Source organism: Hemiscyllium ocellatum, chromosome 13, assembly GCF_020745735.1.
Source record: "Hemiscyllium ocellatum isolate sHemOce1 chromosome 13, sHemOce1.pat.X.cur, whole genome shotgun sequence".
Classification (NCBI taxonomy): Eukaryota; Metazoa; Chordata; class Chondrichthyes; order Orectolobiformes; family Hemiscylliidae; genus Hemiscyllium; species Hemiscyllium ocellatum.
In genome coordinates, this window is record NC_083413.1 from 16,531,802 (window position 1) to 16,559,093 (window position 27,292).

A 27,292-nucleotide genomic window follows, 5' to 3' on the forward strand; every position below is an offset into this window, starting at 1 on the left:
GACAATCCAACGTCAAGAAGGGCGCTATAGAAATGTAAACTTTCTAACATGTCAACTAATTAGCAACTTTGAAGGTTTTAATATATGGAAGTTTCTTCTAACACATTGTAATAAATCTCAATTAGATCACAGCACGTCTAAGTAGATTTAATTGCCGCACCTTTCTGAGAGAGCAACATATTGTACCGGGGGAACTGTAGGCTCTGTATCCACTCTCAGTCATGATGTTTTCTGGAACTGACACAGTGAGTAGACTTTTCTTGGAGTGAGTTGTCAAAATCTGGAATGTTTGGCCTAATGGAAGCACACTGAACAGTAATTTCCGAAAGGCAACCGGATTAAAATTTTAAAAGAATCAAAAATGTTTGCAGGGCTATGGGAAGAGAAAACACAAACAAACTGGAAGAGCCGGCACAGCGGGGGGGGGACTAAAATGCCTCATTTTGTGCTGTAATTTGTTTTAGTTCTGTCTAACTTCAGCATGAGGTCACATGGTTGGAGTGTCAGCCTTTTCTGTTGAACTGGGCTTGCCTCAAATCCTGTGATTCCGCTTTGCATTAGACCTGGCGATCAGAATCGGTGCACTCAGTTTTAACTCTGTGTAGGTTGATCAATTTTGAAGGAGTTAAATATCGCCTGGATTATGGAAGCAGGGCTAGCGTTTTGAGTCAGGAGATCAAAATTTTTTTTTGGAGTGTAGGGGCGATACAACTTTAAGAGTGACCTGCAGAGCTAACACTGTCCAACAGCCAGGTCAGAGATTGTTATCCAGGGTTTTCTCTGCTTCTGTTAAGAGGATCTGCTGACTCACTGGAGAGTCATGTAACAGACAGAGAAAGAGAGAGAGAGAGAGAGAAAACAGCAAAGCAGAATTTGTTGGGAGTTTTTCAGAGCCATAGCATTACGACATATATTTCATAGCAGAAAAAGACATATTTCCTTTCTGAACAGTGAGGTAAATTTAAAAGTAAACATTGTGGCAGCTTCTGATTGTTTAAAAATTCCACAGAGGCAATTATGTAATAGCTGGAACATAACGCTTGGGAGAGTCATGGAGTTGCAATTAAAAATAAGGTGGTGCTGGAGACAAACCGAATGACTGGAATAACATGGAACACAAACAGAAGCTTCTGGAAAAGCCCAGCAGGGCGGGCAGCATCTATGAAGATGGTTTCTCTTCAATTGGTTTGTCTCCAGCACTACCTTATTTTTGTAATTAACTCTCTGCCTTATTTAATCAGATTTTAGGGCTATTGACATTTTACTCTCACTGTCTAATATGCATGGTCACCTGCAGAGACTTACTATCTGACACTCCCCTCACACCGTTTGAATGATACCTTGATCTCTCTGCCTATAAATTCAGTGCCTGTGTGCTTCTCCCTCACCACCTGATGAAGGAGCAACGCTCAAAAAGCATGTGATTTCAAGTAAACCCTTTTGGACTATAACCCGGTGTCGTCTGACTTCTGACTTGGTCCACTTCAGTCCAACACTGGCACCTCCACATCAGAGGGAGACCAGATCTGGACACATTACCCCAGAAGAGACCTCAGTTGAGTTGAAAACTAGGATGCAATTTGTAAAGTTGATGTTTCTGAACTGGAAGGCAGTGCACAACTGAATAGGGCTTGGGTTGACATCACAACTATTTGCTCATGGTTATAGACTCCAAGTGAAGATACAAACCAGTTGAATTTGGTACTTGAGGAATCCAGATTCACGTTATAGTAGAGACATTGTGATTTATATCATTCCTCTTCTTTGACCTATGCTAAACTAAACACAGCTGTGTTAAGCCCCACCATAAACATGAACCTTTGCATTAAAGGGGTGTATGGTGGCTCAGTGGTCAGCACTGCTGTCTCACAGCGCCAGGAACCCAGGTTCAATTCCCGACTCGGGTGACTGTGTGTGTGTCAACTGCCCATCATGTTCAGGGGTGTGTGTTGGCTAGGTGCATTAGTCAGGGCTAAATTCTGAGTAGGAGTGGAATAGGTTACTCTTTGGAGTAGACTTGTTGGGCCGAAGGGCCTGTTTCTGCACAGTAGGAATTCCAAAGATGGAAAGCGCATCATTCTTCCCTCGGATACACTTAACAATAAACACGGTTAATTAGGCAGTGACACACTCATTGTAAATGTAAATTATGTCCTGTTTCTGTAGCTTTATTGAGAATGGATTTTGTATGCAGTCAGCACAGATGTAATGCACAATATCAGCACGCACTCACAGAGCAACTTAGCTGCCATAACAACTTGCAACCTTCCTGAACATCGTAAAACATTCTCAAGACACGTCACAAGAATATTATTTTAGATTAGATTACTTTAGATTAGATTAGATTACTTACAGTGTGGAAACAGGCCCTTCGGCCCAACAAGTCCACACCGACCCGCCGAAGCGCAACCCACCCATACCCCTACATTTACCCCTTACCTAACACTATGGGCAATTTAGCATGGCCAATTCACCTGACCCGCACATCTTTGGACTGTGGGAGGAAACCGGAGCACCCGGAGGAAACCCACGCAGACACGGGGAGAACATGCAAACTCCACACAGTCAGTCGCCTGAGTCGGGAATTGAACCCGGGTCTCGCGCGCTGTGAGACAGCAGTGCTAACCACTGCTGCCACCGTGCCGCCCCAAATATCAAATATAATTTAACGCTGTTCCACATCTGGAAATTTGCCAAAGTTTATCAGACAGTGGTTCTAAGATGTGTCTTGGAGGACAGACTCACAATCCTAGAATTCCCTCCCTAGTGGAATAATGGGTCAACCCTGCAGCGGTTCGAGGTGGCAGCTCACCATCACCTTCTCAAAGGGTAACTAGGGATGGGCAATAAATTCTGGCCAGCCAATGGTGCCTAATCTAACAAATGAATAAATAATTTAAAAATAGGGAGGCGCAGAGGTTTAGGGAGGCTAAGACCTGAGCAGCTAAAGGCCAGTGCAGCGACAGATTCCACCATGCTTCACCATAATGGGAAGATACAGAGAGCCAGCAGGAATTATGAGAAGGATGTTGTCAATGGGAGAATGGAGAAACAGAAAAAACATTTTCGAAGATCCTGATGGTTGAAGAGTCTGTCAGTAAAAGCCATCGACTAGAGAGGGTAGAACATGGACCAGGTAGAAACGATATGAGGGTGAAAATATTTTTCAAACTGATGGTTGTTTCTGCAAGATATTTGCGAGCAAAACTAGTATTCATTGTTCATCTCCAGCTGCTGTTGAGAAGATAATGATGGGTTGCCTTCTTGAACCTCTGTAGCCTCCCTGGTGAAACTGATATTAGATGGGAGTTATAAGATGTTGTGTTGATCAGATCCAAAAGCCAATCTGTTGCAGTAACAGCGTTGTGAACATTGTTGCTTCTGGTGCCATCCCCTACTCTGTGTTGCTGTTCAGTTCCAGTTGGAAACTTGACTTGTTTAGTCGGCGTTTTTCCGGTCAATTTGAACCATTTGAGAAATGAACTGGAAAAGCACATTGTTCAAAAAAAAAAGGTCTAATCTCCAGTTTTAGCAATTAACCAGGACAGGAATAAAGTACAGTTTGGAGAGGGAGAGTTGATCCCTATTTGGTATGAAAAGGTAAAAGAAAAGAAAGAAGAATTGGCAGATCATGTTTGCAGAGGTGGTGGCCCAGTGGTATTATTGCTAGACTGTTAATCCAGAAACCCAGGTAATGTTCCAGGGATCCATCTGCCATTACTCAGGAACCAAGAGTCCAATGATGACCATGAAACCATTGTTAGTTGTTGGAAAACCCATCTGCATTCAAGAATGTACTTCAGGGAATGAAACTGCTATTCTTACCTAGTCTGGCCTACATGTGACTCCAGAGGCATTGGATGGGTATATGAATAGGAAGGGTTTGGAGGGATATGGGTCTGGTGCTGGCAGGTGGGACTAGATTGGGTTGGGATATCTGGTCACCATGGACAGGTTGAACCGAAGGGCCTGTTTCCATGCAGTACATCTCTATGACCCACAGCAATTTACTTTCTGTTCATTTGTGGGATGTGAATACTGAATGGCCTGGACAGAGTGGATGTTGGGAAGATGTTTCCATTGGTAGGAGAGCGAGGACCCGAGGGCATAGCCTTAGAGTAAAGGGAAGACCCTTCAGAACAGAGATAAGGAGAAACTTCTTCAGCCAGAGAATGGGGAACCTATGGAATTCATTGCCACAAAGGCTGTGGAGGCCAGGATTTGACTATATTTTAAGACTGAGATAGATATGTTCTTGATTATCAAAGGGATCAAGGGTTACAAGGAGGAAGTGAGAGAATGGGGTTGAAAAACTTATCAGCCGTGATTGAATGGCGGAATAGACTCAATGGGCTGAATAGCCTAATTTCTGCTCCTATGTCTTATGTTGAGCATCGCTGACTGAGCAGCGTTTATTGCCCATCCCTAATTGCCCTTGAGAAGGTGTTGGTGCGGCCACCTGCTGTAGGTTGACCCACATGCCCTGAGGGAGGCAATTCCAAGATATTGTCCCAGTGACAGTGAAGGACATACTTCCAAGTCAGGATGGTGAGTGGCTTGGAGGGGAACTCAAAGGTGGAGGTGTTCCCATGTCTTGTCATTCTAGATGATGGCGGTCATGTGTTTGGAAGGTGCTGTCTGAGGACCTTTGGCCGATTTCCAATTTGGAATTTCCATTTTCAATCAATTGGGTTGACTCTTGGGGATGGGCAATAAACATTGGCCTGGCCAGTAACACCTAAATCCTGTGAATGAATCATCTCCATTGACTTCACTCATTGTGTACCATTGTACAAAGTCCCAATTATGCTGCTGGTTTATCCATGTAGAAGGCTGTAAATGATATGAACGTTAAGAATTAGGCATAAGAATGGGTCAAACTCAGCCCCTCAAATCCATTCTGCCATTCAATAAGGTCATATTTGATCTAATTACTCTGCATTTCCACCTGTCCCCAATGACCTTTCACCCCCACTTTTCTTGTCAAGAATCTGTCTGCTCAAGGGCAAATATTGCAGATGCTGGCTATCTGAAACAAAACCGGAAATTACTGGAGAAACTCAGCGGGTCTGGCAGCATCTGTGGAGAGAGCACAGGGTTAATTATGAGTCTCATTTTATTCTCCCTTAGAAATAAAAGGAGCAGGGAAGTGGTGTTTCTTATGCTGTTGTCAGAGGAGGAGGAGAAAGTGGAACAGATTGTGATGGGCTTTTTTATTCATTCATGGATTGTGGGTGCTGCTGGCTGGGCCAGGAAATACTGCCCATCCCTAATTGCCCAGAGGGCAGTTAAGAGTCAACCACATGGCTGTAGGCCAGACCAGGTGAGGATCCCAGTTTCCTTCCCTAATAGTGAACCAGATGGGTTTTCCCCAGTGATTGGCAATGGATTCATAGTCGTCATTCGACTCTTAATTCCACGTTTTACTGGTAGACTGGTATAAGACAAAAGGAGTGTTAATGGGGCTGAGGGAGAAGTAAAATGGGTGTAAATGAAGGAATGAAAAGGAGAAAATCAACTCACTCTGCTGATAGCAAAGTTGACAAGACCTGGGCAGGGGGCTGTGGGGGAGGTGTTGGGGTGGGAGGAGTAAAAAGACAGAAGTCGTCCTTGAAGTTGAGGAACCTAATATTGAGTCTTAGAGGCTATAACCTGCCAAAGTGGAGAATGAGGTGTTGTTCCTCCAGCAAGGTGCTTAATCGAAAAGGCACAAATATATCAACCTCCACTTTAAAAATATTTAAAGATTCTGATCCCATTGCCTTTGAGAAAGAGAGTTCCAAAAACTCACGACCCTTCAGCAGGAAGGGCTCTGGCCCGAAACGTCGAATTTCCTGTTCCTTGGATGCTGCCTGACCTGCTGTGCTTTAACCAGCAACACATTTTCAGCTCTGATCTCCAGCATCTGCAGACCTCACTTTTTACTCGAAGAATAAAAGTTGACCTCATTGAAATATGGAACATTCTTCAAGAAGGTAGAATCTGGAAGGATGTTTCTGCTGACTGGGGAGTCCAGAATAGGTGCCGTGATCTCAGATGAGTGAGTTTCGTTCTTTGGGACTGAGATCCCAAAAGGAGAAATCTTTTCCACTCAAGGGGTTGGTGAATATTATGGAATTTTCTACCACAGATGACTGTCACTGAATATATCAAGACACATATTGATAGAATGTTGGAACTCAAATAATTGAAGTTATTACGGATGGAATTGAGCTGGAAAATCAGCCTGAGTGGATTCAAAGTGTCAGTTGACCTACTCCCTTCTCTATTTCATACATTCTGTGCTACCAAGGCTATGGAGGTCAATTAGCTCAGTTGGCTGGACAGCTGGTTGACAATGCAGAGTGATGCTAACCTTGTGGGTTTAGTTCCTGTATCAGCTGAGGTTACCATCAAAGTCTCTCCTTCTCAACCTTGCCCCTTCCTTGAGGTGTGGTGACCCTCAGATTAAGTCACCCCTAATCATCTCCCTCTAATGAGAGAGCAGCCCTCTGGGGACATTTATAGCTGCCCTACTCCATCCTCATCCAGCATATATTTTTGAATATTGATGAAAATTCACTTGTTCCCTACATTTCCCACAATCACATGCTTCCTTTGGTGTTCTGTTCAAGAGAAATGGCTAAATGTTCACGTTAAAAGGTGTTCCTTAAGCTGCCTAAATCCCACGACACAGACTTAAACATATCACAGACATTTTTCTCTTTTGGTCTGGTATCAAATGAAGCAAATACATGTTAGCCTTTGTGACTATTCATGGCGAGGAATAAATTGTAATATCTAGGCAACTCATGCATAGATCCTTGATGGTCATGACATCTTCAATATTTATCTGAGGCTAAAACAGATGTAATAACAATATTTTCATTGAAGGGTAGTGTGTTAAAGTTTTTGGATCACAAGTTTCTGCCTCCAAGCGCTTCAAACTACTGCTGTGTCTATGATATCTCCATGTTGATCAGCTGAACTCAGGTGCAAACTTAAATATTGCGCCTCATCCTTTCTCACCTGTTGAATGGCTCTTTCTGAATGTAAATCTTCCAAGTGACTTGCTCTGGAATGTTGTAACATACCTCTGGAGCAGGTGAGACTTGAACTCATCACACCTGCCTTTGAGATAGGGTCACTCCCTCAAAAGCTCCTACTCATTCTGGACCTTCTGTCAACATGTTGAGAAACATGAAAGGCAATTTCATAAATTGATCCACTAAGGGGTTAACACTGCTGCTTCTCAGCGCCAGGGACGGGGGTTCGAGTCCACCCTCAGGCAACTGTCTGTGTGGAGTTTGCACGTTTTCCCCGTGTCTGTGCGGGTTTCTTCCGGGTGCTCCAGTTTCCTCCCACATTCCAAAAGATGTGCAGGTCAGGTGATTTGGCCATGCTAAATTGCCCATGGTGTTAGGTGTATTAGTCAGAGGGAATTGAGTCTGGGTGGGTTACTCTTCAGAGGGTCGGTGTGGACTTGTTGGGCTGAAGGGCCTGTTTCCATGCGGTACGGAAGCTAATCTGACCGAACCAGAGATCAGACATGTGTTCAGTTAGCAACTGTAACTATAGTAACAATAAGGGCACACATATTAGATTCAGTTCCCCATAAAGTACAAAGAAAATTTACAGCCCAGGAACAGGACCTTCGGCCCTCCAAGCCTGAACCGATCCAAATCTAGTGTCTAAACTTGTCAGTCAATTCCTAAGCATTTGTAACGCTCTGCTCCCCACCTACTCATGCATCTGTCCAGACGCATCTTAAATGAATCTACCGTGCCTACCTCTACCACCTCTGCTGGCAACGCATTCCAATTGCCCACCGCCCTCTGTGTGAAGGACTTGTTGCGTGTATCCCCCTTAAACTTTCCACTTCTCACCTTGAAAGCATGACCTCTCGTTATTGAATCCTTCACCCTGGGAAAAAGCTTGTCTCTATCCATCCTGTTTGTACCTATCATGAGTTTGTGAACCTCAATCAGGTCCCCCCTCAATCTCCTTTTTTCTAGTGAAAATAAACCTAACCTACTCAACCTCTCTTCATAGCTCACACCTTCCATACCAGGCAACATCCTCGTAAACCTTCCCTGCACCCTCTCCAAAGCGTCCACATCCTTTTGGTAATGTGGTGACCAGAACTGTACACAGTATTCTAAGTGCAGCCGAACCAATGTCTTGTACAATTTTAACATGACTTGCCAGCTCTTATGAAGGCAAGCATACTATATGCCTTCTTGACCACTCTAACCACCTGTGCAGCAATCTTCAGGGTATAATGGGCCTGCACTCCCAGATCTTTCTGCCCATGTTTAAAAGGTCAAATCCTTTAGTCATGTTCACCAGATAGTTCAGGAAGTGCATGTATGTAGATGTGGAATGGGAACAGTTTTGTTTTGGTTGCTACATCCCTCCCCATAACTAAATAAACTGTTGCTTCTTAATTTTTCTAATTTAAACTATTTTTGCCAAATCAGTCTGGTCAGAGATATCATTACACATCTCTGGAATGGGTGAGAGTTGAACCTGGGGAAGGGGTGTTGTAACTGTGCCAAAGGAGGGCTCTTTATGATGTTAAGTGAGGGATAGTCACTGGTCAGAGCTTCTGAGTTATTGCTGTTGTATTAATGGCTATTTCAGGCACACAGCGAGTTTGATGGGAGGAAGTTTGAATTCATCACTGGACTAAGAGTTAGAATAAAAGAGAAATGTCATAAAAGCCAGAGGCCAGTTACAAGTACCTTCTTATATGCAGCAAGGGATGATGGAATATGCTGCTGGAAAGGGTTATAACAGGAACAAATTAACTAGCAACTTACCAAATGAAGTTGGAAATTACCTAAACAAAATAAAAACCTAAAGATGCTCAAAATTGGAAACAGGAACAGAAATTGCTGGTAAAACTCATCAGGTCTAGCAGCTTCTGTAGAGAGAAAACAGAGTTACCGTTTTGAGTCCAGAACCTGAGGACTACATTCTGGCAAAGGGTGGCTGGACTTGGAGATGTCAAATCTATTTCCTTTCCGCAGGTGATGCTGAGTTTTTCCCAGTAATTTCTGTGTCCGTTTTGGAAAATTACCTGTAAGGGAATGGGATTAATTTGGTAGCTTTTTCAAAGGAACAGTACAAGCACGTTAGGGGGTGACTGGCCTCCTTCTGTACTCTGAAAGGCCTAGATTGTTGAAGGAGAGGACTTGTGGTATGAATTTCCTTCATCCAGCAAATACGTGTCACGATCAGCTCTTTCAGACAATTGTAACTTGTCCAAAGAAAAGGGAATTTTGTGCGAAGTGGGTGACTGCAGACACCTGTAAACATTTCCAGTGCCGTGTTTCTCAGTGCTGACAGACTGCTGCCACCTTGTGTCAGGGATGAGAATTACTGGCAAGGAAGCCTCCATTTGGCAACCCTTTAAAAATTATCAGCTGCCTCCTGCTGGTGGTCATCCCAGGGTCAGGAGACACGGCAGGTTCCACTTGGTAAATGTTAGTAGCGTGTTTTTTATGAGATGGAGTACCGAATAGTAAATAGCATGGTGGAAGTATCGATAGATGATTAACCGGGGTTCCACGCAGTCAATTATTTGCCAGTGCTGCTGTCAAGTCTGCAAACTTTCAGCATTTGTCTCTACTTTCCCCTCATCAATACTGCCCTTCCATTTGTTCATATTCTTTCTATCTCTGTTTCACTGTCATACAGTGATTTTGCAGGATCATTGCAGTATGACTGAAGATGTTTCACATGAGTGCACCATTTGAATTCTCTCTCGCTTTCCCTATTCTTCTGGGCATTTTGTATTTGCTGTGGTTTCAATCTCATAAAGAGATTTATATAAGTACCTTGAGTATTAGCACAAGCTCTGTAAAGGTGATCCAGCTACCGCATTTTACCCTCACGCTCAACCTTTATTCCCATTTGAGTCAACTGGAAAATAATTCGAGCAAAGTCTAATATTGACAGTCAATGAAAGCCACTTTTGCGTCCAAGAAAGTACCAGTTATTCTCTAACAATGGCAGACGGAAGAGGTCAGGCTGATCCACCCAGCCTGTCCCACACGATTGTGATCCCTTGTGACAGTAGGGGATGGAATCCAGGGGAGGCCACATTGAGGTCTCAGTGGCTAGTTGGAGAGCCGCCAATACCCCTGGTCTGGCTTGTTTATGGGGCAGACCATGCTACCTGTGCCATTTGGCTCAAGGATCAAGGGCCGAGAGCAGCCAACAACTCCAGTGTATGCAGCACCGCCACCAAGTGGCTGCTACAGGCACTACATACACCCAAGGCCTCAGAACCAGGAGGGATCCTGTCATGGGGCAGTAATGGCAGAGGTGGTGTCACCTGTGGTTTTGTTGGGGGGAAGGGGGTGGTAGGCAGCTAGAGAGGCAGGGTTTCTGTGCTCTTCCCTCTTTCTGATACTGGATCCCTTTGTTAGGAGTTGAGGACTTTTGTACAAAGGGCAATCCCCTCCCTTCCCACCCACTCCTCTCAATGCCCATAAATAAAAGTCAGACTTTGCCTGTCATGACCTCCCTGTGGTAAATTTCCCACTGAAGGTGCGATGAAATGTGCCGGGGCTTGTGTGAGATTGACTTCCTCCAGCACCACAACCTCTCCCATATTCCAACTCTAACCTCTTGCTCATTTCTCCCTTCCTTCACCCCTCCGAAAGGTGAAATCTCTCTGTTCCTCTCTCCTCAGTCAAGACCTGACTTAAAACTTTACCACCTTGACTAAACCTTGCTTCAGCGTCACTTTATGTCGAGTAACTCCTTCCATGAAGCACCTTATGGAAATTCTACAATGTTCACCATACTGCAAGTTGTTGTAGCTTCCATTTGTTGAAGTTGGTTCATACATACATAAAGGAATAAGCGTAGGCCACTTAGTCCACTGCCATATTCAATACGATCACGAGTGCTCTGATCTTAACTTCAACTCTACATGCCTATATCTCCCCCACAATCTTTCATCCCCTGGGATGCCAGCCTGGCACTGTGCATCTACTGGTGTCTTTGATTTGAAACCAGTTAAATTCCTGGGTCTGTATGGAGGAATCTGATCTCAGGCAAGGTGACAATAGATTGTCTACAGTTCAGACTCCAGTCTCTATCCAGTTACCCCCCTGCATGAGGCCATGTCTGTGTGGACAATGGGTGAGGACTGCAAGCCATTCAACCATGAGCGAGCAGCATGAGGAGACACTACCCAGACCCACAAGTAAAGAGTCACCATTTGTGTGAGGTCCACCCGCAAGATTCAGCTGCCCATGAAGAGATGAGATTGAGTCACCATGAGAGGAACAGGACAAGGGACAGATTTTGTGGGCTGTATAACCATTCTACTCTTAAAAACACAAATATTCTCCAAGGGGCTTAAAGGTTATGGGGAGAAAGTGGGAAATGGCATTGAAAAACCTATCATACATGTTTGAATGGCAGAGCAGACTCAATGGGCTGAATGGTCTAATTTCTGCTCCGGTGTCATGTACGGATTGACCGAATATGCAAGCTGGAGGCTTGCTGCCTCTTACAGACATAGAATGTTTTATTGAGTTTTGCACTTTGGCCGATACGATTAGCATGTGCAGCACTGAGCACGTTTCTCCTGCAGAACCAGTCTTCAATCTCTGTGCTGCAGTATTCCCTCTCCGGGGACGCCACTCATTCAAGTGGAACACGCGACTCATGGCTTTAAGCTGCAATTAATGTCATTCAAATAATACACGTACAACACGTGACTGCGCACACACACACACACAAATACACGCACACTTACAAATGCATGCACGCACGCACATACGGATAACAACTGCTGTTTATATAGCAGTATGACAGAATGAAACACTAAGAGATGTTTCACAGGAGCGTTCTAAAACAAAATATGACACTGAAACATGTAGAGGACAGCATAAATTTCAATGTCAGAAAGGTGGAGGTCCATTTTAAGTCGGAAAGTGAGCTGGAGTGTTAGCATGAGTGATAGACAGCAGTACCATCAATGGGGGGAGGGTTAAATCCAGGGATACACCAGAGGCACATGTTAGCAGACCACAGATCCCATGAGAGTTGTAGGGCTGAAGGCGATTCCTGGCATAAGGAGGGCCGAGCCCATGGCGGGGGTTTATACACACGAACGGGAATCTTAAAATCAAGATCTTGTTTCACTCGGGAGCCAGTGTCGGTCTGGAATTGTATCAGTGATATAATACTACGGTGTGTGAAATAAAATCAGAAACTGCGGGAGAAACACAGCAGGTTTGGCAGCACCTGTGGGGAGAGAAACAGAGTAAGCATTTGCTGTCCAGTGCCCCTTCATCAGAACTCAGTGTTGGGTGAACAAGGACTGACTATTGGTTATGACAGAGTCAAGAGTGTGGTGCTGGAAAAGCACAGCAGGTCAGGCAGCATTCGAGGAGCAGGAGAATCGACATTTCTGGCAAAAGTTACGACAGGCAGAGAGATTTGGATGATCTAAGATTAGATTAGATTCCCTACAGTTTGGAAACAGGCCCTTCAGCCCAACAAGTCCACACTGATCATCTGAAGAGCAACTCACCCAGACCCATTCCCCTACATTCACCCCTGACTAATGCACCTAACACTATGTGTAATTTAGCGTGGCCAATTCACCTAACCTGCACATCTTTGAACTGTGGGAGGAAACCGGAGCACCTGGAGGAAACCCACACAGACACGGGGAGAATGTGCAAACTCCACACAGACAGTTGCCTGAGGTGGGAATTGAACCTGGCGCTGTGAGGCAGCAGTGCTAACCACTGTGCCATCCTGGGTTTAAGAAGAATATAGTGTGGGAGAACCTGGGATGAGTGGCGTCTACAGCTAACTAAAGCATAAACAGCCTGAGATAGCATTGAAATCAGACCATGTTCTGGGATTGTGGGAGCAGTAAGAGGTGCACTTGGTGATGATGAAATTCAGAAGCTCATTTCCTGGTCAGTGAGAGGTCAGAATTGTAAATGGATGAACTTAATAACAGACTGTTGCCTGGGGGAGGGCCAAAGTCAGCAGTTGTAATCAGAACCATCAAACTCAATGACTTTCGCCCTCCTGATACTTAATTAGACAGAGACTTCCACTTATCTGGGTACACAGTGTGATAAATCCGCAGTAGTGGAGAGAGATTACGATAAAGCTGAGCTGGGTTCTGTCAGTGTACACCAGTTTTTGCCATCAAGGTGTCATCATCCAAGTACACACAGGCCACACACATTAAACACACTGAGAGATCCCATCTGAGTACCAACATCAAAAACAAAATCTTTCTTACTGTGTAATATTGTCAAAATGTTGGAGCGTTTACCACAAGCCGAGTTCCTTTATGAAGCTACGACCTCTGACCTGTAACTATAGAGGGGTATTGCAACATGTCTTACTGAGAATGCTGATTCCTAAGGTGCTGGTTAAAATAAGGTTTACTGCATTCCCAGTCCCATACCCATTGGGACCTCGAGCTGAGCAATTAATGCAGAAAGTCAACAGCCACTGTACTGCCACTCACCAAGGGAACTGAAGTTCTCTTCAGAAGCAGTCAGACATGAAAGGTTAGTCTGGCAACAGGAACTAGCTCTTCACTGACCTTTATCGACAGCAATATTTAGTCAGTCCATCTTCTCATCCCTCTCAAGTCAAGGTGACACAATACAGGACTAATTCTCCAGCGTACCTTTCAGAAAAACATCAGGCATTGTTGCAATGCTTTTATTTATTCATAAATGTGATGCTGGCATCCCTAGTGTTATCATTTCATCAGACTGTTGATCTGCAAAATAATAGGACTTTTCAAACATGAGAAAGTTATTGTGACGTTATTAAGATTAAGAAACAGGGGGTGAGTAGTCTTAAGTGTAGATTACTTTTGATCTAATTGCATGGTGCTGTGTTTGCTCTTCGATAACCACTGAGGGTTCAGGGATGAAGTGGGGGATTCAGCAATGAAGGGATGGTAGATCCTCTCTGATTGAATTGCCAGGTATTTGTGTGATATCTATAGTCCTTGCCATTTACTAGCCCAGGCTGGGCTGTGATCTAAATCTGGCTGTCACTAGGAATGGACAGCTTTGTTATCGAGTTAACGCTATGCTTCCCGACCTCCTGTCAATCTTCCATCCCTTTCGTCAGCAAATGACATTCCGAAAGTGTGAACGCAATGGGCAAAATATTCCCAGTTCCATAGTTGGGGATGGTCGAAGAGGATGGAGTGGTGGAAATGGTCAGGAGAATAGGGAAGGTGCTGCATCAGGATGACTTCCAGGGGTATTCCCACCATCAGGAATGTTTATGAGGAGAATCTGGGACCTGGATCAGCTGTTACATTCAGAGGAGACGGTGCTGGGTACGGTATTATCACAGCCAGAGAGGGGACGGTGCTGGGTACGGTGTTATCACAGCCAGAGAGGGGACGGTGCTGGGTACGGTGTTATCACGGTCAGAGAGGGGACGGTGCTGGGTACGGTGTTATCACGGTCAGAGAGGGGACGGTGCTGGGTACGGTGTTATCACGGTCAGAGAGGGGACGGTGCTGGGTACGGTGTTATCACAGTCAGAGAGGGGACGGTGCTGGGTACGGTATTATCACAGTCAGAGAGGGGACGGTGCTGGGTACGGTGTTATCACGGTCAGAGAGGGGACGGTGCTGGGTACGGTGTTATCACAGTCAGAGAGGGGACGGTGCTGGGTACGGTATTATCACAGTCAGAGAGGGGACGGTGCTGGGTACGGTATTATCATGGTCAGAGAGGGGACGGTGCTGGGTACGGTGTTATCACAGTCAGAGAGGGGACGGTGCTGGGTACGGTGTTATCACGGTCAGAGAGGGGGCGGTGCTGGGTACGGTGTTATCACGGTCAGAGAGGGGACGGTGCTGGGTACGGTGTTATCACGGTCAGAGAGGGGACGGTGCTGGGTACGGTGTTATCACAGTCAGAGAGGGGGCGGTGTTATCACAGCCAGAGAGGGGACGGTGCTGGGTACGGTGTTATCACAGTCAGAGAGGGGACGGTGCTGGGTACGGTGTTATCACAGTCAGAGAGGGGACGGTGCTGGGTACGGTGTTATCACAGTCAGAGAGGGGACGGTGCTGGGTACGGTGTTATCACGGTCAGAGAGGGGGCGGTGCTGGGTACGGTGTTATCACGGTCAGAGAGGGGACGGTGCTGGGTACGGTGTTATCACAGTGAGAGAGGGGACGGTGCTGGGTACGGTGTTATCACAGTCAGAGAGGGGACGGTGCTGGGTACGGTGTTATCACGGTCAGAGAGGGGACGGTGCTGGGTACGGTGTTATCACGGTCAGAGAGGGGACGGTGCTGGGTACGGTGTTATCACAGTCAGAGAGGGGACGGTGCTGGGTACGGTGTTATCACAGCCAGAGAGGGGGCGGTGTTATCACAGTCAGAGAGGGGACGGTGCTGGGTACGGTGTTATCACGGTCAGAGAGGGGACGGTGCTGGGTACGGTGTTATCACGGCCAGAGAGGGGACGGTGCTGGGTACGGTGTTATCACGGTCAGAGAGGGGACGGTGCTGGGTACGGTGTTATCACGGCCAGAGAGGGAACGGTGCTGGGTACGGTGTTATCATGGTCAGAGAGGGGACGGTGCTGGGTACGGTGTTATCACGGTCAGAGAGGGGACGGTGCTAGGTACGGTGTTATCACGATCAGAGAGGGGACGGTGCTGGGTACGGTGTTATCACGATCAGAGAGGGGACGGTGCTGGGTACGGTGTTATCACAGCCAGAGAGGGGACGGTGCTGGGTACGGAGATATCACAGCCAGAGAGGGGACGGTGCTGGGTACGGAGATATCACAGTCAGAGAGGGGACGGTGCTGGGTACGGTGATATCACGGTCAGAGAGGGGACGGTGCTGGGTACGGTGTTATCACGGTCAGAGAGGGGACGGTGCTGGGTACGGTGTTATCACAGCCAGAGAGGGGACGGTGTTGGGTACGGTGTTATCACGGTCAGAGAGGGGACGGTGCTGGCTACGGTGTTATCACAGCCAGAGAGGGGACGGTGCTGGGTACGGTGTTATCATGATCAGAGAGGGGACGGTGCTGGGTACGGTGTTATCACAGCCAGAGGGGACGGTGCTGGGTACGGAGATATCACAGTCAGAGAGGGGACGGTGCTGGGTACGGTGTTATCACAGCCAGAGGGGACGGTGCTGGGTACGGAGATATCACAGCCAGAGAGGGGACGGTGCTGGGTACGGTGTTATCACAGCCAGAGGGGACGGTGCTGGGTACGGAGATATCACAGTCAGAGAGGGGACGGTGCTGGGTACGGTGTTATCACGGCCAGAGAGGGGACGGTGCTGGGTACGGTGTTATCACGGCCAGAGAGGGGACGGTGCTGGGTACGGTGTTATCACGGCCAGAGAGGGGATGGTGCTGGGTACGGTGTTATCACGGTCAGAGAGGGGACGGTGCTGGGTACGGTGTTATCACGGTCAGAGAGGGGACGGTGCTGGGTACGGTGTTATCATAGCCAGAGAGGGGACGGTGCTGGGTACGGTGATATCACGGCCAGAGAGGGGACGGTGCTGGGTACGGTGATATCACAGCCAGAGAGGGGACGGTGTTATCACAGTGAGAGAGGGGACGGTGGTGGGTACGGTGTTATCACAGTGAGAGAGGGGACAGTGCTGGGTACGGTGTTATCGCAGCCAGAGAGCGGACGGTGATGGGTACGGTGTTATCGCAGCCAGAGGATTCTTGCGGTCAGGAAGTGGTTGTGTCAGCTGTTGGCACTTCCCATATCCCCAGCTGTGACCATCAACCATGGATAGAGGTGACTTCACACTCGCCTATGTACCTCAGTAATGTCTAGATGGTGTGACTCTCAGTGCACAGACTGGGGACATTGGCCACGCTGAACTTTTCAGCCATGTGTATGCTTGGTGGACTATCCATGATTAAAAGCTGGGTGAGGATTGGCTGGGGTGGTTTGAGGTGGGATGCTCTTCGGAGTGTCGGTGCTGACTCAATGGGTCAAATGGCCTCAATCTCCACTGGAGAGATTCCATGATCTTTTGGTGCAGGGTGGCCGACAGTGTGTCCTCCAGCGATGGCTTCCTTGATTGTTTGGCGAAGGTGGAGGCAGCCAATTGTGAGAGCACCTTGTGGAAAATAGCTCCACAGGTCTGACTGGGAGGGGTGCCCCAAACCTGGAGTCAGGAACCCAAGGCCTCTGCTCTCCCTGCCTCCCTGTTCAACATATTAAGACACTGCACCATCAGGAGCCCAGAACGTTCCATCACCACACAGTGGATATGAATAACGGCCCCACTTGTGGTAAATTTATTTCCCATCGAGTGACCTGACATACAGCATAAGGAAAAGATTTGAAAGGAGGAGCTCACTGTTTGAGGAACTGTGGGTAATTTTCATATTCCTCAAATTGAGATCCTGCGGAATCCAAGATACTGGCCTGTGACTTGGGACGTAATGTTAATGAGATTACCCTACACCTTCACTTTGCCTTTCAAACTTTACTCAGGCACGTGGTGTTTACACTTCAACTAGTTTTATTTTGTTAAACTTTTCTAGCTTATATTTTGCGAGGTAGGTGAAAAGGTGCTGAACATGTCGTAGGAAAAGCACACACCTCATTAACCGCAGTTTAGAAAGTGGCAGTCTGCTGTGCGTATCAAAGAGAGGGATGTTAATGCTGCAGAACGAGGAGGATATTAGCGAGTGTCGCCAAAACCTAGGAGAGAGTTTCTTAAGATAGGATGTGTTAAAGAATAAGGAGTGGGCGGACAGTAAGACAAGGAAAGAAACTCCAGAGAAAACACCTAATTAAAGGCTCAATGATAATGGGTCAGGTGAATGGGTAATGAACTAGAGTCCAGAGTGAAAGAAACTGAGAATTCAAGCAACAAGAGAGAAGTAGAGAGAAAGATAATTAGACGCTGATAGATGGATAGAAAGATAGATCAAGAGACAGACAAATAGACACACACATAGATAGACAGATAGATAAATAAATAGTCAGATAGATAAACAGACAGTCACATAGATAGATAGACAGGTCCAAATTAGGTTGATGATAGAAATCAAACAGCCATCGATATTCAAAACATACCCATAAACAATTGTTAAAATAAAAATAAGGTAAAAATTAATATAAGAATTGCAGAATTATAAACATTTCAGCGAACAAATAGTTACAATGTGTTGCAAAATACAGGTCTCCTTAATTTATAGAAGAAACATGAAAGGCCTGACTGCCCTCACAGGTTTGTATTAATGTTCCTACATCATATTATCAGATTGCATTCATTAAATTCTTGACCATTTACAGTTATTTATGACTTCTATAAAGTAGAGAATAGGACTGACACAGACTATTCGTTCTATACCTTACTTGCAGAAAGCTGTATTTTTCTCCTGAATTCCAGCCTATCTTAATTTTTGTATGGTCATGGAAAGGAATAGTGGCAGTTGAGATTGAGGGGCTTAGTATTGAAGTCCAGACAGAGTTTATTGTCAGTCCTTCAGCAAGGTAACAATGTCCAATGGTTCTAACACTGAAGGAGACACAGAGACATGGGTGATGCTGTGGAGATGTTTCAAAATTAGGGTGAGAAAGTAAACTTGAAAGTAAAGAAAATTGGGTGTACAGGAGACAATGTAGGTCATTGAGGACAGGGGTGATTGTTAGATGCCAGGTCTTGGTCCAAGGGAGGATGGGGCTCTGGAGCTTCAGATGAACAGAGATGTATGGACAATGGACTCTCGGTCTCTTTGCCAACCAAACCTCCACCACCCTTGGTGTGTAGAAGTGCTTGCTAACATCTCTCCTTAAGAATCTGGCCATAATTTTTAGACTGTGCTCTCCAGTTCTGGAATCCCCAACCAGTGAAAACCGTTCATCTTTACCTACCCAGTCTCTTACTGTCAATATTACGAAAACTTCAATCATGTCTCCCCATCACCTTCAGAATTCCCAGAAAACAGACCAATTTGTACAATCTCTCCCCATAGCACTGCCAGAGAACAGCATGCAGATGAGGAAGTGACAGAGTACAATGTTGGAATCCTGTGGTGATGGCATTTTGTCACTGAACTGCTGAGCATTATAATTGATACAAGTGCTCACTTCCTCCAAACTTCCATTGAGCACATAAACAGGGAAACTAGAGTTTTAATTAATTAATTTAAATTGATTAACTAAAAGATTAAATCAAACACACACCACCCACAGATAAAGACACATAATCAGACAGGCAGACACGCGTGCGCGCACACACAAGAAATACATACCACACAGAGACACAAACACGAATACAAACACACACACATGGAAACACTACCACACGGAGACACAAACATTGATACAAACATCTCTCTCTCTCTCACCCACACACAGACATGAAAACACATGTATACAGACACAAACACACACAGACACAAAATCACACACACATGCACATACATCCAGACACACAAACTGCACACATTGAGATTGATAAGAAGCAGTGTTTTAAAACTATAGTGTACAAAGACATTGTGCCTAATGAAAATGGACTTTCAGGTCAAGAAGACAGGAGGACCAGTGGGACAAAGGCCATGTCTCTGAAAGATAAATGTTAAATGTTATTGTGGGTTTTTTTTTGTGGAATTCAGCAGCCGGAATGGATTATCAGGCTGATATTTGAAACTGAGAGAATGGACACATTTATAAACTAATCTGGAGATGTTGCATTGGTAAGAGGAGTAAGTGAGTATTCTGAGGAATGACATCAGATGAGCTGAAGGGCCTTTATGAGCCAACATTGGTTTGCTGGGACAATATTGGAAAGCTGCATTCTTAACCAGTCCTGAAGAAGCAGGAGAGTAGAAATCCCCACCCTTTACAGAATTGCAATTGTGACATAGAGCTGTGCTATAAGGTGATGAACTATCTTCACTGTATCAGAGACAGCTGATAGACTGACTGAAGGACAGAGCATCTTGGCTAATGAGTTGGGTTCAAATTTGAAGACAGGCACCTGCCCTCAAATCTTTGAACACTTGAGTTAATGCCACCAGTATAAGGTCCATTTTGCAAAGCAAGGGTCCAACTGACTCACCACAAATACTCAAGCAGCAGTGATTAAAGGGCGTTGGAGAACGATAGTCTAATGATATATTCAATGTGTTCAATTCTGGCCTCCCTGCTACAGGAAGGATGTTGTTAAACTTGAAGTGGTTCAGAAAAGATTTACAAGGATGTTGCCAGGGTTGCAGGATTTGAGCTACAGAGAGAGGATGAATAGGCTGGGGCTGTTTTCCCTGGAGCGTCAGAGGCTGAGGGGTGACCATATAGAAGTTTATAAAATCATAGGAGGCATGTGTAGGCTAAATAGACAAGGTATTTTCCCTGGGACGGATGAGTTCAGAATGAAAGGGCATAGATTTAGGGTGAGAGGGGAAAGATTTAAAATGGACCTAAGGGGCAACTTGTTCACGCAGCTGATGGGGCCTGTATGGAATGAGCTACCAGAGAAACTGGTGGATTTGGGTACATTTACAGCATTGTAAAGGCATCTGGATGGGTATATCTATAGGAAGTGTTTAGAGGGATTTGACCAAATGCTGGTAAATGGGGCTACATTAATATAGGAGATCTGGTTGGCATGGTCGAGTTTGGAGTAAAGAGTTTGTTTCCATGCTGTATAGCTCTATGACTCTGAGCATTAACAAGAAGACAGAAATGTACCTTACCTGATGGGATGTACTTCTGTCTTGATTCTGCACACATAATGTACTCCTGGCATTAATGGTTTTTGGCAATGAGACTGGATTCAATGTTTCTCATAGTGCAGTTATAATTACTTGATCTGAAGCATTACAAATAATTACTTAATTGCAGCTCAGATACTCTCTAAAACATTCAGTGGAATGGTCTGTTGGCTGGCGGTTTTGATCGCAACTGATGTGGTAACGCTGTACCAATTAGCAGTTTGTGAAAGCTTACTTTAATCAAAAACCAAAGAAATGGTTTCACTACTACTCAAAATCCCTTCAGTTTTGGGAATGGAAGTGTACAAATGGGAAGTGAAGCCTTCCTAATTTGAATACTCAATGTCTTAAATATGATTTGATTTGATTTATTATTTTCATATGTACCAAGATAAAGCTGAAAGTATTGTTTTGCATGCTAACCAGACAAATCATACGTCACATAAATATGGACCAAATGCAGAATATACTGTTACAGCTACAGAGAAGGTGCAAAGAAAGGTCAACTCGAAAGTATGAGAGGTCTGTTCAAAAGTCTGATAATGGCAGGGAAGAATCTGATCTTAAATCTGTCGGTGCGCGTTCTGCTTAACAGAAGAGGGTGGAAAAGATATAACTCGGGTGGGAGGGTTTGGTTGCTTTCCCGAGGCAGTGGGAAGTGTAGGCAGAGTCAATGGATGGAAGGCTGGTTTTCGTGATTTTATTTACCTGATAAAGGACAAACTCTGTTCCCATAGTGACACAACCCCCGACTGAAACCCGGAGCATCTTGCAACGTTTCAGTGGTTTTCCAGGGGATCAGTTGACTCCGGTCATTTCCCTGAAGCTGTGAAAGCAAAGATTTTGTGAGCTCGCAAATCACTTGCAGCCAACATAATACTTTTGAAATTGAGTCACTGCCGGAGGACAGCAAACATGGCAGCCATTTTGTGCACAGCATGCTCCCAGATCCAGCAATGAGATAATGTCCAGATCATCTCTTTTTGTGACGTTGAGTGAGGGATAAGTATTGTCCGGCGCACTTTAAAACTCCCCTCTTCTTTTTTGAAAAATGCCATGTACCCTCCTGGCAGAGCAGGTGAAGTCTTTGTTTAATGTACTGTTGGAAAGAAAGGGAGATAATTTAATGCTGAGAACTTCACCCTTCAATCAAACATTTGGCAGCCATTTACAATGCAGCTTACACTATAAATATTCCTGTATCCACTAATTGTTTTCCAAATCTTGCAACAAGATAGTTTTATTGCACATGAGCAAAAAGAGTGACTATTGGGTTTGCACATGTGACAAATTTAAGAAATTAGCCACGGCAGCATAAACTTAGATTTATCTGGAATCCAGTAAGAAGTAAAATATCAGAAGGATGTAAGATGTTAAGTTAGGCAACTAAAAGAGTCAGGAATAGCTGAAAACAGAAGAACGAGATGGAGTGACCTAAAGGTTTAAGGATGGAAAATGGGAACACAGACTTAAAAAGGTGGAGTCAGGCAGACAGAGTGTCACTTCTATGACAGAGGCATTGTGCCATGCTTTTTTGTAACTAGTGGAATGTTGGTGCCACTGGCAAGGCTAGTAATTGTTGCCCCTTCCTAATTGCCCTGGAACGGAGTGGTTCGTTAGGCTGTCGTTTCAGAGGGCACACGTTGCTGTGGGTCATGGTAACTATTACTACGACTGGCTTCCCTTTTCTGGAATTATGAAGTGAATTAAAATTTGCATTGACTGCTCCATTCAGATTGAAACCCAGAGTGGAAGCCAGGGCCTTGGGGTTACCGGTATTGAAAACATAAACTCTGTGCAGGTGCTGTCGGACCTGCTGAGTTTCTCCAGCACTCTCTGATTGATTTCAGGGCTCCAGGAGCCGCAGTATTTTGCCTTTATTTTCCTTCAGGTTACTAGTCCAGTGATATTACTGCTCTGCCCCGCCTCTCCTGACATTGAGGTGTTTCGGCTCATGTCACCTGAGCAGAATATAATTCTTCAATTGGAGCTTCTTGTTCATGGCGAATTTCTGTTGTTTGACTGGAAAACAGAGCATGCAGAGGAAGCTTAAGCTAGGTCTTCAAACTGAGCTTTGAGGGATTTAGCTGTTTTGCAATGCAGAGTGAGACCAGTTCAGTTCCCACACTGGCTGAAGTCACCATGAACAGCCTGACTCCTCAACCTTGGGTGTGGTGATGCTCAGATTAAACCACTACTGGTCGCCTCTCTTGACAGAGAGAATGGGATTATGGTGACTCAACTTTTACTGAGCTTTTAACGAATCAAGAATTGCTGGAAGAAAGGAGACAATTTTCTGACTCCTCAGTCAGGAATTTGTCAATCTGGTCATGGCTCTAACAGGGTAGTTTTGAGGTGGTTTGGAGGATGCTACGTTGGGTAAGCTCTTGTGAAAGCAAGATAAGGGGAAGGAACTGGTGATGGGAAAACCGTAACAGTTGATACTCCCATATCTGGATTTTGGAAAACTTGGTCTTTTCATATTAGACAGTAGTGATCATTTGTGCATTTTATATGCGAAAACTGCTTTTCTTTATCATTTTCTTGAGATATGGGTGTTTCTGGCAAAACCAGCATTTGTTGAACGTACCTCTTTGTTTTTAAACCAAACTGCTTACTTGGGCCATTTGAGAGAGCAGATAAGGTTGGATTCACATGTAGGCCAGACCAGGTAAAGGTGTCAGATTTCCATTCCTAAAGGGAACTAGATGGGTTGTTAATAACAGGTTTTGATGGCAATTTTGTCGTAGTCATTCCCCTTTGCTGAAGCCAGTTTTCAATTCCTGATTGGATTTAACTTCAACTCGCAACTTTCCCAAAGCCTGTCCACCATCTACAAGGTATAATTCAGTAGTGTGACAGAATACAGTTCACTTACTTGGAGCTCCAACAAGATCAAAGAAGCTCGACATCATCCAGGGCAAAGCAGTCCACTTGGTTGGCAACCCATTGGCCACATTAAGCATTTAACCCCCTCCACCATCAGTGCATAGTTGCAGCAGTGTGTACCATCTCCTGGAAGCATTGTGGCAACTCAATAAGTCTTTGTTGACAGCATCTTCCAAACCCTCAGCCTTTTCCATCCAAAATGGACAAGGACAGACTATATAAGTGGGAACACCCCCACTAATAAAGCAGTTCTCCTCCACCTGCTTAAAGGCAATCAGAGATGGGCAGTAGGCGATGGCCTGGCCTGGCCAGGAATGCCCACGTCGCACGAATGAAAATGAAAAATCCCTATGGGAAAACAACAGTCATGTTCTGCTAATTCTTGTAACTACCCACTGTCTTTATTTTGCCTCTCACTCAACCATTTACAAGTCAGGTCATTTGCCTTGAACTTCATTTGGTCCAATTTGTGTCAACAATCTCCGTGAGGCCTCAGTGTCATCTCTTACCGCCATTTTTAAAGCTTGCAATATTTCCTTTTTGTTTTGACTGGATCGTGTACATCAAGTTAACAATACAGAAACAAACCATTGAGCCCGAACAGTTTATGTTTTGCCTTGTGCATGAGCTTCCTTCCAGCCTAGTGCATCCCAACCTATCAATAAAATCTCCCATCACTTTCTCCCTTGTATTTATTTGATTCCATCACCCCCCCCACCCACACCCTTCAATGGGTCGATGATATTCTTCTGAGCTACTCCATTTGGTAGTGGGTTCTACAGATGCCAACTCCACATTGATTCATTCCTTGTTCGACTTGTGATTAACTATCTTCAGTTAATGGATATCCTGTGGTGCACTGGTTGGTATCTTTACCACCGAGCTGAAGTTGCCCCACTCCAGGATTTGACGGCCAAAGGAAGCTGCAGTCATACATGGTCAAACAGGTTTGGTATGTGTCAATCAACCCACGCTTGGCGATGGCGGGCCATAATGGAAAGAGGCATTCCTGGTCAGTCATACAGTGGAAAGAAAATTGAAGCATTGACCATCATTATCCTTAGCTCCAGTCCAGTGTAGTTGCCCCAATCCCACAAAGCTGCCCTCTCATTAGAGAGCGAGGCAACTGGTGGTGAGTTTGACACCAGGCAATACTGACAAAGCACAGACTTCATAGCAACCTTAGCCAGTGCCTGGGTTGAACCCCCGCTGTTGGCATCTCTCTGCATCCCAGACCAGCCTCGCCGCCAACTGAACTAACTAAGCCCCAGTGCAACAGTGAATGTTACCATAGCAATCCAGATTCCTTGAACGAACGATAACCCACTACTGCCTTACATTTATGCCTCCGAGTTTAGGAACGTTCTACAAGAGGCAACAGCTTCTTCACAACTGTCCTTCGAAACACTTGTTTGCAGTTTTGGGAAATCGCTTAGCATATTCAGCTGTCCCTTTTCACAGGGCAAGAGCCCTGCCCTGTTCAATCAGTCCTGTTAAATTACAGTCTCCCAGGTCTAAGTTCGTCCTCATAGCTGAGCTATTTTACCCTTTCTCCAGCTCTTGCGCTGGTCAGCTGGCCGTGGGGTTTGGAGCCATTTGTGTTTCCTTTGTTGCTGTTGGTTGTTTTTGTTTTGTTCTGATTGGACGGGTTGAAAGTTTGCAGCGGATTGAAGGAGGATTTACATGGATGCGGTTGACTTCTTTGCTGCAGGTGTGCAGGGAGTTCCAGCGTGGAAACTGCACCCGGGGCGAAAACGACTGTCGCTTCGCCCACCCGGCAGACATCACGATGGTGGACACCAACGACAACACGGTCACCGTGTGCATGGATTACATCAAGGGCCGCTGCTCCCGGGAAAAGTGCAAGTATTTCCACCCCCCGGCCCACCTGCAGGCCAAGATAAAGGCGGCGCAGCACCAAGTGAACCAGGCAGCGGCTGCCCAGGCCGCCGCCACCGCAGCCGCCATGGTGAGTGGGGCAAGCGCGCTCCAAACCAAGTGTGCGCGGCCGGCAGGCGATGTTAAAGGAGCCGGTCACCACACTGGCGCGGGGTTGGGCTGGGTGAGGTTCGATGGTCTCTTCATAGCTCAGCGCAGTCAGAAACGTGATTTGGCGACGTGATTTGCAGTCGTGTTTTTTTTTGTGTGTGTGCTGCACCCTTTAAATTCATTGTTTGCGCTCTCCCCTCTGTCGTCGAGTGAAGGACTGGTAAAGGCAGGAGTGTTACTGAGGCGACTGCTCATCGTTGCTTTTAACTCGGTCACCCCTTTCTTTGCTTAAGGCTAAATTTGTGTATTTCCCTCAATGCGTTAATGTTGAAAATAATATGTAAGCATAAGCATGTATACTGTGGACGGGGGTTGGGTGGGTCTTGTGGTGCAGTGGTAGTATCCCTATCTCTCGGCCAGGAGGTCCAGGTTCAAGTCCCACCTGCCCTTGGTGGTGGATGTCCAAACCAGTTGATTAAATAAATAACTACAGTGTCTACTCGGCTGCAATGGAACCTTGTTGTGTGATATCTGTACCAGTACGTAACACGATTAACGTGATGGGGGTGGGGGTGGGTCTGGTGCTATGTTCAAGCCTGTACAGACGCCCAGACTAGGAGTACCAGAGGACACAGCAGACAGGCTCTGTCTCATTTCAATGGGATAGTGTTCTTGTAATTAATGATACATGTGTAAAAGCCCTTAGCCTCACAATAACTACTCAGTAGTGCCTTTATTGTGCATGCCTAGTCTTGTTATTTGTTGTATATGGCATTCCGATGATTTGTTTTTTTTTATTTGTTTTCTCCTCACCCCCTCCCAATGCACTGCTGCCCCCATGATGCACCTCTGCTTGCTGTTTATGTTAATGCGCTTGAACCCCATTGGCCCATTGCCATCCATGTGCTCGCTGCCTGCTAATTAAGACTCAGTCGGCTGTCAAATCACTGAAGCGACCCCTCGAGGCAACCTTTGACCTGGTACTATGACCTTTCACCTTTTAGCTTGGCATGTAGCTTTAATAGGGTTACAAGTTATGACTTAAAACATTTATTTAAGGGGAAACGAGAAAAGAAAATCAGTATTGATGTGTTATTTTCTGTTGCAAAACGGTAAAGGGCGGTGATAAATTGACTGTGGCACCATCTGCTTTGAGAAGTTCACACGGGAATAAAGTTCCATCAAGAAAATAACGTCATTCACTCAAAATTTCAAAGTGGCCAAAGTGAAGCCAGGGTAATTTGTGACAAAATTTCTCACCCCAACCCCCCCCTCCCCCCAAAAATAAATTGGTTTTTGCAACCATAGTGTTAACTGAAGTACCACACTCAGTTCATCACCTGTGGATTGCCCAGACCTCTGACATAACATTGGGAGATGTTAAATCGATGTATTCATAATAATTCTGTACTTATTTGGTTGGCATGGCTTTTATTTTTGTTTAAAAAGTTTGTAACGCGTAAACGTTTGTTACTCAATGTTTCGGTACCTGCATGAGTTGCATGTCAAGTTTTTTGCTTTGGGGGTTAAAGTTGTGGGTTTATCATTTCATTTTCTAGATATTCATTTTATTAATCGCTCTGAAAGATTGTAGTTAACATTGCTTTAAATGTTGAACGTCATGGAGCTGGCAGTGCTGCTTTCTGCCTCTGTATCGCATCTCTTATTGTAAGTTTTGTGAAGTG

The 27,292-nt window shown here is 45.4% G+C and overlaps 1 protein-coding gene across 13 annotated transcripts in view; it reads left to right on the top strand.

Moving 5' to 3' along the window:
- The window catches only part of mbnl1 (muscleblind-like splicing regulator 1), a 228,548-nt gene that overhangs the window by 177,462 nt on the left and 23,794 nt on the right, over window positions 1-27,292 (top strand). For 8 of the 13 annotated variants that reach the window (XM_060834569.1, XM_060834566.1, XM_060834572.1 and 5 more), the window contains 2 exons: window positions 25,330-25,587; window positions 26,534-26,587. The exons of 1 other annotated variant lie outside the window; for it this stretch is intronic. In XM_060834569.1, coding sequence (XP_060690552.1) covers window positions 25,330-25,587; window positions 26,534-26,587 — 312 coding nt within the window. The remainder of the gene's footprint in view (window positions 1-25,329; window positions 25,588-26,533; window positions 26,588-27,292) is intronic. 4 more of the 13 variants (XM_060834573.1, XM_060834571.1, XM_060834576.1 and 1 more) reach the window with 1 other exon arrangement.